Source organism: Mustela lutreola, chromosome 9 (assembly GCF_030435805.1).
Source record: "Mustela lutreola isolate mMusLut2 chromosome 9, mMusLut2.pri, whole genome shotgun sequence".
Lineage (NCBI taxonomy): Eukaryota > Metazoa > Chordata > Mammalia > Carnivora > Mustelidae > Mustela > Mustela lutreola.
In genome coordinates this window covers 67,440,257-67,452,515 of record NC_081298.1, presented here as the reverse complement: position 1 = coordinate 67,452,515, position 12,259 = coordinate 67,440,257, and the positions used below count along the sequence as shown (strand labels likewise).

The 12,259-nt window shown below is 39.1% G+C and overlaps 2 protein-coding genes across 5 annotated transcripts in view; one reads left to right on the top strand and one right to left on the bottom strand.

The window, feature by feature from the left end:
* Positions 1–6,068, bottom strand: part of SRBD1 (S1 RNA binding domain 1) — a 197,806-nt gene extending 191,738 nt beyond the window's left edge. For 2 of the 3 annotated variants that reach the window (XM_059134564.1, XM_059134566.1), the window contains exons 1-2: positions 5,988–6,067; positions 786–865 (exon numbers count right to left, since the gene is read on the bottom strand). In XM_059134564.1, the coding sequence (XP_058990547.1) occupies positions 786–865; positions 5,988–6,038 (131 nt within the window). In that variant the 5' untranslated portion in view covers positions 6,039–6,067. Of the gene's footprint in view, positions 1–785; positions 866–5,987 lie in introns of all 3 variants that reach the window. The other variant, XM_059134567.1, reaches the window with a different exon arrangement.
* The window catches only part of PRKCE (protein kinase C epsilon), a 536,368-nt gene that overhangs the window by 4,050 nt on the left and 520,059 nt on the right, over positions 1–12,259 (top strand). The window contains exon 1 of one of the 2 annotated variants that reach the window (XM_059134570.1): positions 6,072–6,189. The exons of the other annotated variant lie outside the window; for it this stretch is intronic. The gene's annotated coding sequence lies outside the window, so the exon portion shown is untranslated. Of the gene's footprint in view, positions 1–6,071; positions 6,190–12,259 lie in introns of those variants that run through there. 2 annotated transcript variants of the gene reach the window in all.

The following is a 12,259-nucleotide window of genomic DNA, read 5'->3' as shown; positions in this document are numbered from 1 at the left end:
TCCTGTCTGGCCACTGGTCTTACTGTTCCCTGAACACACAGAGCTTGTTCATGCCATAAGGGCTTTGCATTGCTGCTCCCTCTGCTTGGAACCCCATCCCCAGATCTTTACAAGTTGTACTTCCAAATTTCATTTAGATCTCTTGCCACATCCTCCAAAAGAACTTTCCTGAATACTATATCCAAGATGTCCCCTGCCCAGAACCACTAACCATGCTTTCTCCTGCCCTGTTTTATGTTCCTTTAGAGTCACTTATTTAACAAATATCTTCAGGGCACAAACACTACAATGCTCTAAGGCAGAGGTTCTCAACTGTCAACAATTCTGCCCCCTTGAGGACTATCTGGCCATGTCTAGAAACATTTTTGGTTGTCATAACTAGGGAGATGTGACTGGCATCTAGTTGGTGGAGACCAGGGATGCTGCTAAACATTCTGCAATGCAAAGGGCAATCTCCACAGCAAAGAATTATCTGATCAGTAGTACTGAGTTTGGGAAACCCTTCTCTGAAGCAATAGAAAACTCCCTTCTTTCATGGACCTTACATGCTAATGTATATATCATGTTACATATTTAGTTGGTTACTTTCCCTCTCCTAGTTAATACTTTAACACCAACACTGAAACAGAGCCTGAGACTCAACAAGAATTCAATAAACATTGTCTCATGAATGAATGAAATAGACACAGCATTCTTCAACCCAAATAACTTACAGTAGTGACAAAACACATTCCTCCTTAAAATATACATCATTCTCCTAACCCCATTTGAAACCAAATGCTTACAATTCAGACAAGGAAGAGAATTCATCTTTGGATACTGCAGTCTGGACCTTTACTTTTGCTCTTCTTGGCAACGATGACATCTGGAAGACACAGAACATAAAATCAGAATGATGTGAATCACTTGAACGACTGATCACTTATGTTGTCTACCAAGTTATGTGCCATTCAAAACTAATGCTCCAATAGCTCTGCTGTTTAAAAATGCCACGGGGAAAAAGAAATGAGAAGCATTCAAAACTCTGAACTCTGGCTTCCCCTCCCACACACTGCCAACTATAAGAGCAGCTAAAAGCCTTCGAATAGTTTAAGAGCCTGTTGAGTATGTACCATCTTCGGAAAAATATAAGCTCCAACAGGGTGACAATTTTTAGTTTCTTTAGAGTTATATGCTTGCATATACCACCAGTGCTATTAAATGGCTCATCAGTCAGCAAATTATAAGATCCTTTAGGAAACTATAAGAAGTATTTCCCCACTTGTACATCTTCTCACAATATAAAAGAAAGGCCTTTCTACAAAGTTGACAGTCAAATAAACAATGTTAACGGACTACATAAGCAGCCAGATTATTCCTGAAACAAGATAATCCACTTCCTTATAGTAAAAATTACAGTATTTAAGACGTTTTTTTTTTAAAATAAGACATTTGAAAATAAAAAAATAAATTAATCACAACTGTCACTAGAAAATACTTACCAAATTCAAAGGCCTAGCTTTTTAAGAAATTGAGACAAATAATCAGAGACATTCTGTAATACAGTAAGTAAGCAAATTCACTTTAGCTAATAAATTTTATTACCTAAGAGTGTATGTCAAACCACAAAAACTACATGAGACTCTGGCATGCTTGGAACCCTTTAAAAAAGTTTCTAAACAAGTCATATGTTATAATGCCTCTGGTTCTAACTTCCACTCAGAGGAGAAAGGAATTTCTCACAGAAATACCAAAGAGTTCTCAAAAAAAATAGAACATGTGCCCTCAGTTCTATAGCTCAACTCCAAGAAGTATAGAACTATTAGCCAAGAGAGCACACAGAGTAAAGCAGGAGAACAAAAGGAAAAGTGTTTCCAGGAAGCAGACAGGATAATCTTCCATCTTTTCCTTCACCCCCTCTTTGCGGCATTTTATGTTTATGTAGGTTATCCTTCCTCAAATAAGTGCTTCTAAATATTGATCATAAAGGAATGGGTAATTTTTTATTTCTGTGTCACATGTACCTTACCACAATAAAACAAAAATGCAAACAGAGAAAGTTAGTGTATGATAGGGTAGCATTTCAAATCAGGGCAGAAATAAATTATTCAACAATTGGTATTAAGAGAAAAGCTATCCCTCTGGAGGAAAACAAGTATTTAAGTACTACAGCTACACCTTGAACAAAAATATATTCCACACCAACTAATGACTTAAAATGTACAAAATAAAACTATAAAAGTACTACCAAAAATAAAGATGATCGTTCTCATAATTTGGAGTAGAGGTGGGGGAATAAGTTTTCCTGGGCATAACTCAAAATTTCAGAAGCCAAAAAGACAGATTTCACTTCATGAAAATTAAAATTCCAAGTCAGCAGTGGGAGCTTTTCAGAAGCAAACGTATTTCCTCAAAAAATAATCACAAAAAGCAGTACCTAATACCTTGGAACTATGGATGAAGGGATTAAGGGCTGATGTAAGCCACCTGAGGCAAAGAAGTATCTTTACAGGCCCTACTCTACTTCATGCTATTAAGCAAGTGCCCCAGGAAAACATCTGGAGGTTTATTGGCTGGAGAGGATAAAACAAAGTTTCTAGACTAGAGGACAGCAAGTACAGTTGTGGGCATGGGAACCATACAGACTGAATGCTAAAAAGAGAGGACCCTTCCCCGCCCCCCACCCCCCAGTCCTCTTCTCCCACTAAGCTCCTAGTCAAATCCTTACCCTCCAGGAAGAATGCAAAGGCTCTTCCCTGGACAATCTGACCAGCCCCAAAATAAAAATCTGTACATACTAAGCTTCCTAACAAACAACCCAACCAAATCTTCTACTCCTATCACCCCATTCTACAATATACCTGAATTCAAAACATTCCCTTACAGACCACCATGCACCAATTCTCACTCCATACTTCATCCTTAATAGAAATGGGTTTAAAATAGGAGTAGACAAAACCTTGGCAGTCTCAAAATTTTTGATTAACCACTAAAGACTTCCCTGAAACAAATACTTCCAAATGCCCCTTAATTAGGCACCCTGGAAGCATTGCTACCATTGAAAGATGAGTAACATGTCAACTTGCCTTTTGACAAGTAGATAAATATGAGTTTGAAAAGGGAGGTGGTGGGGGGAGTGCCTGGGTGGCCCAGTCAATTCAGCTTCAGACTCTGATTTTGGCTCAGATCATGATCTCAGGGTTGTGAGATCCAGCCTTGTAGTGGGTTCTGCGCTTAAGATGCTCTCTCTCCCTCTCCCGGCTGCCTCTACCCTCCCCTCATACACGTGTATGTGTGTGTTTTTGCAAAAAAAAAAAAAAAAAAAAAAGGAGGTGGGAGAAGAGAATGTGCATGAGCACATAAGTCAATTTCAGACAAATCAGTTTTAGAAAGAGTATATACAGAAACTAAGGACTAGAAATTATTTCTTAAAAACTGCCTATGCCAGGTATATTCCAGTTTAAAAACCAATGTTCTTGGGAGTGGTTTCTTCATCTCTACTCCTCCCCTGTTCCCTTTCTTTATATCATAGGATTTGTTAGATTAACAAAATTCCATCCATTTCCATGGTTTTAAATATCTGTTATCACCTACTTAATAACAATCCTAATACCTCCACCCCAAATCTTGCCTAAGATACAGATTTACATAATAAACTGTCCATACTGCCTATGAAACTATGCAAATGCCTCAAAATTACCTAAAATTTAACATATCCACAATGAAATCTTGGTAACTATTTCTTGTTTTAAAACCCATTCCTATTCATCTTTCCCATCTCTGTAAATGGCACCATCATCCACCTAAATGGATGGCTAAGCCAGAACCTTAGAAAATTTTTAACAACTTCATTTAACTATAACTGATGTACAATAAATTGTACATGCTTAAAATGTACAAAGTTGGTAAGTTCTGGCATATGTATACACATCTCCATAACCGAGATACCGAATACATCTATCATCCTCTAAAGTTTCATTTGCAAACCAAAACCTTGAAATCTTTTTCTCTTTCACCTCCCACAACTAGTCTACTAGTAAATAACATAAATTTTTCCACCAAAATACAGGTTCAATTTCTATGATCTCCAGTGTGTCTTTAGTTCCCAATATCTAATAGCCTCACTAACCATTCTCCACGTATCAACCAAAAGATCATTTAGAAAATGCTTAAAAACCATTCAATGACTTCACACTCCATTCTTCACTTAGAATCAAATCATATTTTTTACCATGGCCTTTAAAATACCCTACAGGACTATCCCCTGTCTATCTTTCTAACCACATTTACCATGTGCTGCAGCTTTTCGGCCGCAGTCACGACTTTGTTTCAGTCACTGTAATAAGCATGATTCTTTGCCATCTCAGGTTCACTCTGCCTGTTCATCAATAGGCTGGCTCTTTCTCATCTCTTAGAGCTCAATATTTCAGACCTAAAATGGGTCTCCCAGATATAATATTATTATAGGACCCTATGTACTTCCTTCATACAATACTATATAAAGCACAATCTGTAATTATCCTTGTTTATTGCCTGCATCCCCCATGTTTACTTCATGGCAGTAAATATCATGAAGAAACCACATTTGCTTTAATCACTTCTGCATAACACAGAGCTTAGCACTTAACAGCTGCTCTATAACTATTTACTAAATGAATGTAAGAATATATACAACATGGGGCACCTGGGTGGCTCAGTGGGTTAAAGCCTCTGCCTTCGGCTCGGGTCATGATCTCCGGGTCCTGGGATCGAGCCCCGCATCGGGCTCTTTGCTGGGGAGCCTGATCCCCCCTTTCTCTCTGCTTGCCTCTCTGCCTGCCAAATAAATAAATAAAATATTTTTTAAAAAAAGAAAAGAATATATACAACATGGAGTATAGAGGAGTATACATTTTCCCCAAAAAACTATTATACTGCCTAAGAGTTTAGGCAATAGCACACAGGCACTCTTTTTTTCTTTTGAAAGGGTGATGGTACAAAACATTCCAATTCTTAGTGACTTGAGATTTTTCATATTCAGAGTTGTCTTTTCTCTGCGGACACATGAGTATATGCAAAATCAGTTGCTGTGATATTACTAAGGGAGGAGGCACTAAACTAGGGCAACTAAAAATCAAGCGAAGGGGGGTTGAAGAAACCTGCAGACACATAAATATTACATTAAAATTGGGAAAACCACAATTAGAAATCTTAAGAGCAGAGGGAACAACTTTTAAGAGGCACCTAAATAAGCTTCCCTGAGTATGAAAAGGAGTGGTGGAATGTCAGCAAACATCCATCCATAATAATCCATAATAAAAATTAAAATCCATAATCCATAATAAAAATAAATCCACTTGGAAAGAGCCTCAGAAATCAGATAGGTGTTTTTTTTGTTTTTTTAATGAATTAGAAGCCTGAGATTCAGCGAGGTGCAATGGTTTACTCAAAGGGGAAACCTATGTTCTAGTTATGTATCTAGAACCCAAAGCCCCAAACAGCAAGACTAGGCTTGCTTCCCATTCCACAAACATTATATTAACAACATTCTGGCGCGTGGGAGGCTCGAGGAAAGTTGCCTAGAGAGTTCCCGTTCATTCATTCCTTTCCTGAAGTTATTCAGCGCCTCCTATATGCCAGACACACTGCTGAGGATGCCGCTGATGCGGACAAGGCCATGATGTGCTAGTGAAAAGGATGCTTCCTCCCCCATCTCTGATGACTTGAGACACAGCAACAATCTAGGTTTGCCTGGGTTTTCCCAGGTCGGCCCCTACGCGCTAAGAGCTGAAATTTGACTGAGAAGATGTGCCAGGTGACACACGGCAGCTAGGAGGAGTTTTCCGGGTGTAGGTTGGAAGATAGAGACCGCAGACCGTTAAATGTAATGAAACTTCTCACTTTAAAAAGGGATGTTATTTCCCAAATGAGCGCTCCGAATTTTTTAAATGGCCCCAGAAAGACCGGAGCCCGATCTCCCGGCTCACGCGAGCACTCAGGAACTCCGCCAAGGCGGACGCTCAGCTCACCTTCCCGCCCGGCGAGTCAGAAGGCCCGGGATTCTGTGTGTGTGACCGCATCTTCCGGTTCCCGCCGGAAGTTTTTCAAACACCGGAAGTCCCGCCTCGCTTTCTCCCTTACTCGCCGCAGAGGCGCCGGGCTACCGAAGCGGGATGGAGCCGAGCCGGACGGAGGCGGGGCTAGAGCGAAGATTCCCGTGGGAGCGCTGAGGTGGGGCCTGGCTCCAGGAGCCCGGGGCGAACTCTCTCTCCCCGGATCCGGGTGGAAGTGGGGCCGGCGGTGCTACGAATTCGGACCCGCCTCCTTGTTCTTTGTCTAAACCCACTTTACTCTCTTCGCGTCCCGCGTCTTTTTTAAATTCGGTCACTAATGTTTCTTCTCGTTACATTATTTGTAATTTGCAGTAGGAAGATGAGAAAAAAATCAAATTTTATTCCTTCTAAAGTCAATTTTGGTTTTCGTTAATGAACTTACCTCCGGGTGTTTTAAGCGTATTTTAAAGAGCGTCTCATGATTTCCTAAGCCACGAGGTAAGGGTTTTTCTCCAGTCTATGAAAATACCCGAATCTTGCGTCTTCTGAGAAGCCCTCATACAGTCCCTGAAGTATATGCTTCCTCAATGGAAGAGTTTAACCCTAGTGTCTTCGTTGTCTTACTAAGGCCTCTCAGACAGCTCGATTTGAAAACTTGGTTCTCTTCGAAACTTACTAGTACACTTGGGCCAATCCCTTTTGTCTTTGAACTTGTTTTCACCCCCTCCCTTCTATCTTACCCCATACCTGATAAGGTACCCCCTTACATGTTAGCAGTAAATACTCACAGAATTAATTTAATCAAGGTAAACGCAGATCCCACATACCTTACCTTGGGCAAGAATGAGAAAACCCTACCCTATTTCATTTTCAGATTTTTGGAAAGTGCTGTGGTTTGAGTCCTGATAACCCAGTGTCCTAGGTGAGCCTTGCTCCTAATCCAACATTTCTGTTTCCTTTCCCACAAAACACAAAAGTAGCTCCTGCTTTTTATTTTGAGGACTCCCCACTTGCACTCCCTAAGCCCCACTTTTTTTTCCACTAAAGTTAAAAGCTATAAAGGCCTCCCTAGCAATTCTTCTTTCCCTTTTCCTTGAATGTATTTTCTCAAAAATAGGTATTTAGTAGAAATGAAAAATGACTTGTTTTTTGGTGATGTGTTTTTTGCCAAACCCTAAACTCGGAGTTAGAGTTTTTGCCAAACCCTAAACTCACAAAAACAGACAAAAAAATTAGACTGAAAAATTAGGGAAATTTGTTGGTAGTCTAGATTCAAATTTAGTAGATGAAAATCCTGTGGATTTGGGAAGCCTGGTTGGTCTAGTCAGTAGAGCATGTGACTCTTGATGTTGGGGTTGTAACTGTGAGCCCCATATTAGGCATAAAGTTTACTTAAAATTTTTTTTAATATTTGAAGTAAAAGCAAACTGAATTTTTTTTTTTTTTTTTTTTAAGATTTGTATTTATTTAGCTGATGGAGACAGCAAAAGAGGGGACACAAGCAGGGGGAGTGGGAGAGGGAAAAGCAGGCTTCCTGCTGAGTGGTAAGCCTGATTCCAAGACCCTGGGATCTTGACTCAAGCTGAAGGCAGACACTTAACTGAGCCACCCAGACGCCCCAACAAACTGATTGTTTTAGAGTATTCTGTAGAGCAGCTTTCCATGCCAATGACTCATTTCCATGTGTTTTTGAGTACTGAAAGACCAAGCAAGATATTGAAATGTCTTATGAGTGGGCTTTGCTACAGAGTCACCCAAAGTGAGGCTAAATTTTACTTGATATTTGAAACAGGAAGAGAACAAGACTCTTTTTGAACAAGTCTGTTCAGCTTTATCTAAGCTTCTTGGTGAGTAAGGATCAGTTTCTGAGATTGTTCAGAGATTCTGGTGGTTTTTTTTTTTTTCCCTTTCCCTTCCTAATTTGTAGTCTTATGTTGCCTTTTGAAATGGTTCCAGAAGATTTGGAGCTGCCTGCTGTAATCACAGTCTGCTCCATAATTTCTAGTTATGAAAATACTAGAGAACTCATTACAGTTCAGGATTATGGAAAGGAAACCAGGTCATAATAATAATAAGAATTTACTCTTTACCATTCACCTACTTTTGATGTTGAATTGTGCTATACAGGTTTCAGGTAGGGGATGATAAAGTTAAGGTAAATCAGTATATTATGAAATCTTTTGACATAATTTCTGCTCTGGAATTTACAAACAAGATTGGAGACTACATATAATCACAAGAGGCGGAGAGCCATACAAAACAGTCTAGAATCACGGTTAGGTTGTATATCAAAGTAGCCACAGTATAAAGTGAGGGCAGGCATAGGAGTTAAGCACTATAGTGTTGGCTCCTGACTCTTCCACCAGGGATATTTGCCTTTCAACTGGGGAAGAAAAAAGATTACTAAGCAAAAGTAAATAATCTATAAGGTTTTAGACATCAGACATCTGGGAAAAATAAAAGCTGGGGCGGAGTCCTCTAAAATTAATGCAAGTGGTGACCTACTCCAAAGACAAATTTAAGACTGTCCAGAAAACATTTCTTTGTTGGAATTTTGCAAGACACTCACTCCCACTAAAAGCTGTCAAAGGAAATTTATAATCGCTAAGTATAAACCAGGCGCCACCACGAAAACTGCCTTTTCTCTCTAGGACCGTGCCCAATCTTTTGTTTACTTTTGGATATTAAGTGCTGAATTTCAAAAAATTCATGGCTTTAGTCTGGAACAATCTGGACTCTCACCTGAGATTTGTGCAATAGTGTTTGGGAGTAATGAAACATGTTTTGGATTTGCTTGCAGGTATTTTATTGCTGCAAAACATACAACTGTTCATCTGGTATTCATTGTATGTTATCACTTTCTTGTTATTACCTGTGTTTTCAAGTCCTTTCCCTATGGGTTCTATCTTTCCAGGGACACTGTAATAGTAATAATGATAATGACTTCTATTCATGGATCATCTAATTTGTGTCAGTGTTAATGTTTTTACATGTATATGTATTTAACTCACATATTAGCTCAATGAGATGTTGTTGTTATCCTCTTTTCATAAATAAGAGGACCATCCAAAGTCACATCAGGTATTAAACTTTAGATCTGGATTTAAACCTAGTACTCTTTTTTTTTCTTTTTTTTCGATTGATTTATTTATTTGAGAGGGAGAGAGAAAGACGGGAGGGGCAGAGGGAAAGGGGAAGAAAGAATTCTCAAGCTGACTCCCTGCTGAACTTGGAACCCAATGTGGGGCTCAATCCCAGGACCACTTGATCATGACCTGAGCTGAAACCAAGAGTCTATCATTCTTTTTTTTTTTTTTTTTAAGATTTTATTTCTTTGACACAGATAGACAGAGAGAGAGAGAACACAAGTAGGGGGAATGGGAGGGGGAGTGCTCAGCAGGGAGCCTGCTTGACTCCATCCAGGACTTTGGGATCATGACCTGAGCTGAAGGAATATGCTTAACCAACTGAGCCACCCAGGTGCCTCTATACCCAGTTCTCTTAAAGACATCCTATAGCACCAACTCAAAGCAAAGATCTTTACTTCCCACTGTGTTGGCTGGTGCAAGACTGAATCTATGAGATTCTCAGGAACTGTTAAACCTCTAAATAGACATAATAAGGCCCTTCACCACCCTTGACTTCAACTAATCAAAGTTCCATGGGAACAAAAATTCTAAATATAGATGCACTATATTTTGCACCCACTAAATTGTAAGGTATTTGGATCTGAGTCTTGGGACTAAGTCTTAGTCATTTTAGTCTCCCTTTCTCCAACTTCTCCTTCCTCCCACACAGTGTCTAATAATCTTGACAAATAGTAGGTACTTAATAAAACTGTAGACTAACTTGTGGCCCAAAGAATGTGCTTGGAATAGGAAAAAAAAATATCCTTCCTCATACTATGAAGGCAATCTAAAGCTCCTGCCTCAGTGGATTACCATTTAAAAACTCAAGTGTACTTTTGGAAGCTCCAACATTTTGTCCCTGAGAGTCAATCACCTAACAAATATAGAGGAGTCTATTCCAGATTAGAGAATGCGCAGACTGAAACTAAGGCCTGTTTCGTGAATTTCCATATTAACCTTTCCTGTCCACTTTCTCGCTCTTAGAGGCTCTCATTCCTAACACTGAGACACATTGGCTTCAAGGAACTTCTCTCAATAATTCAGCCAGGAAATTAGAGATTTCCTGCAAAAGATGAGAGATTGGTTGAGTTCCCAAACTTGGCCTTTCCTATTACTTTTTCAGCCTAACTGGGAGCAGCAACATAATTCCAAAGTGCTCGACTAGTGGACATTGTTCTAGCCCAGAGTAAGTATGTCAGTCCTTTGTATAAAAGATAAAAGATTCAAGGGATTAAAATCCTGAATTTTGATAAAAATTGAATGGATCTTGAGGAGCTATCAGTTAAGCCTGAGAAAATTAATCATAGATTTTTCTAGGAAATAGATATTCAGGCATCATTCAAAGGGATTAGATACATTTAACTTCTCTTACATGAAGTATAACTGTGGGAACAACATGTTGAATTAGAATATAAGTTCTGCTTTAGCTGAAAACGGAAATTTCCAATGTTTTATCCCACCTACTTTTTTTTTAAAACAAATTCTCAAGATATTTTGTAATGAATACAATTAAAAGCAAGTTTAAGGGCGTCTGGATGGCCCAGTTGGGTAAGCAATGGCCTTTGGTTCAGGTCATGGTCCCAGAGCCCAGGGATCAAGTCCCACATCAGGCTCCCTACTCAGCAGGGAATCTGCTTCCCCCTCTGACCTTCCCCCTTGCATGCTCTCTCCTTCTCTCTCTTCTCTCTCTCTCAAATAAATAAATAAATAAAATCTTAAAACAAATAAACAAACAAGGTTAAGGGACACCTGGGTGGCTCAGTTGGTTAAGCATCTGCCTTCAGCTCAGGTCATGATCCCGCGGTGCTGGAATCGAGTTTTGACTCAGTCTCTATGCTCAACAGGGAGCCTCCTCCTCCCTGGTGTGCTCTTTCCCCTGCTTGTGCATGTATTGCTCTCTTTCTCATACCCATAAATAAGTAAATAAAATCTTTATTTAAAAACAGGCAAGATTAAGACAAAAAAATACCTGAATAATAGATGAAATACTTTATTGCATGGTCCACTGTTCCATTCATCACCTGCCTAGCAAATTCACTGGCTAAAAGCCTCAATCAGTTCATTCATGAGCAAATATGTTGCACAATACTCTCATGATGAGTTTCTCATTCTTAAGTAGTATCCAGGGACCCTCTCAAAGGCCCAAAATATCCATTAAACAACCTGAGATCTAAGCATAGAAGCTGCACAGGGTTCATTGGGATCCTAATGATGGCTTGGCTGGTTGGGTTGCAGGAAAGGGATAAAAGGCAGCATAATGAGTCCAAATTTATTTTGTTCCTTACATAGAGAGCCATGTCTGGAGATTAAACATCAGAACTAGGTTTTGTTTCTAACACCTTTGGTCTATCTTACAGCTTAATAAGCTGGAACTATCCTGCAAAGTACTTGCTAGAAACACTCATCCAGAACGCCTACAGAGTTCTAATACTGGAAGCTTCACACACTAACTGGAATTCAAATTCAGAAAAGCATTATGTGTCAGATCAGTTTATGTCCAAGTTTGCCTTTTTTTTAATACTGTTTTTTAATGTAATTTACATAGAGTAAAACTCAGCTATTTTATTCTGACAAACACATAGTCATGTAACCACCACCTCAGTCAAGGTATAAAACATTTCCATCACCTAAAGAAAAAAAAATGCTCCTTTGTAGTCAGTCTCCTCCCTGATGCAACCACTCATCTGTTTTCTGTCTCAATAATTTTCCCTTTCCCAGATTGTCATATAAATGGAATCATACAGTAAGTAGCCATTTGAGTCTGGTTTCTTTCACTTAAGATAATGTATTTGAGATTCGTCAATGTAATTGCATGCATCAGTAGATTTTTTTTTCTTTTTATTGCCAGTTAGCAGTCCATTGTGAATATACTGCAGTTTGTTTATCCATTCAATAGATGATGGAACTAGTTTTTTCCACCTCTTGGCTATCATTAATAATGCTGCTCTGAACATTCATGTACAGATTTTTTGTGTAAGCGTATATTTCCATTTATCTTAGGTAGATAAATAACCTAGGAACAGGATTGTTGGGTCATACAGTAAGTAAGTGTTTAGTTTTATGAGACTAATAAATTGTCTTCCAAAGTAGCTGTACCATTCTGCATTCCCACCAGTAATA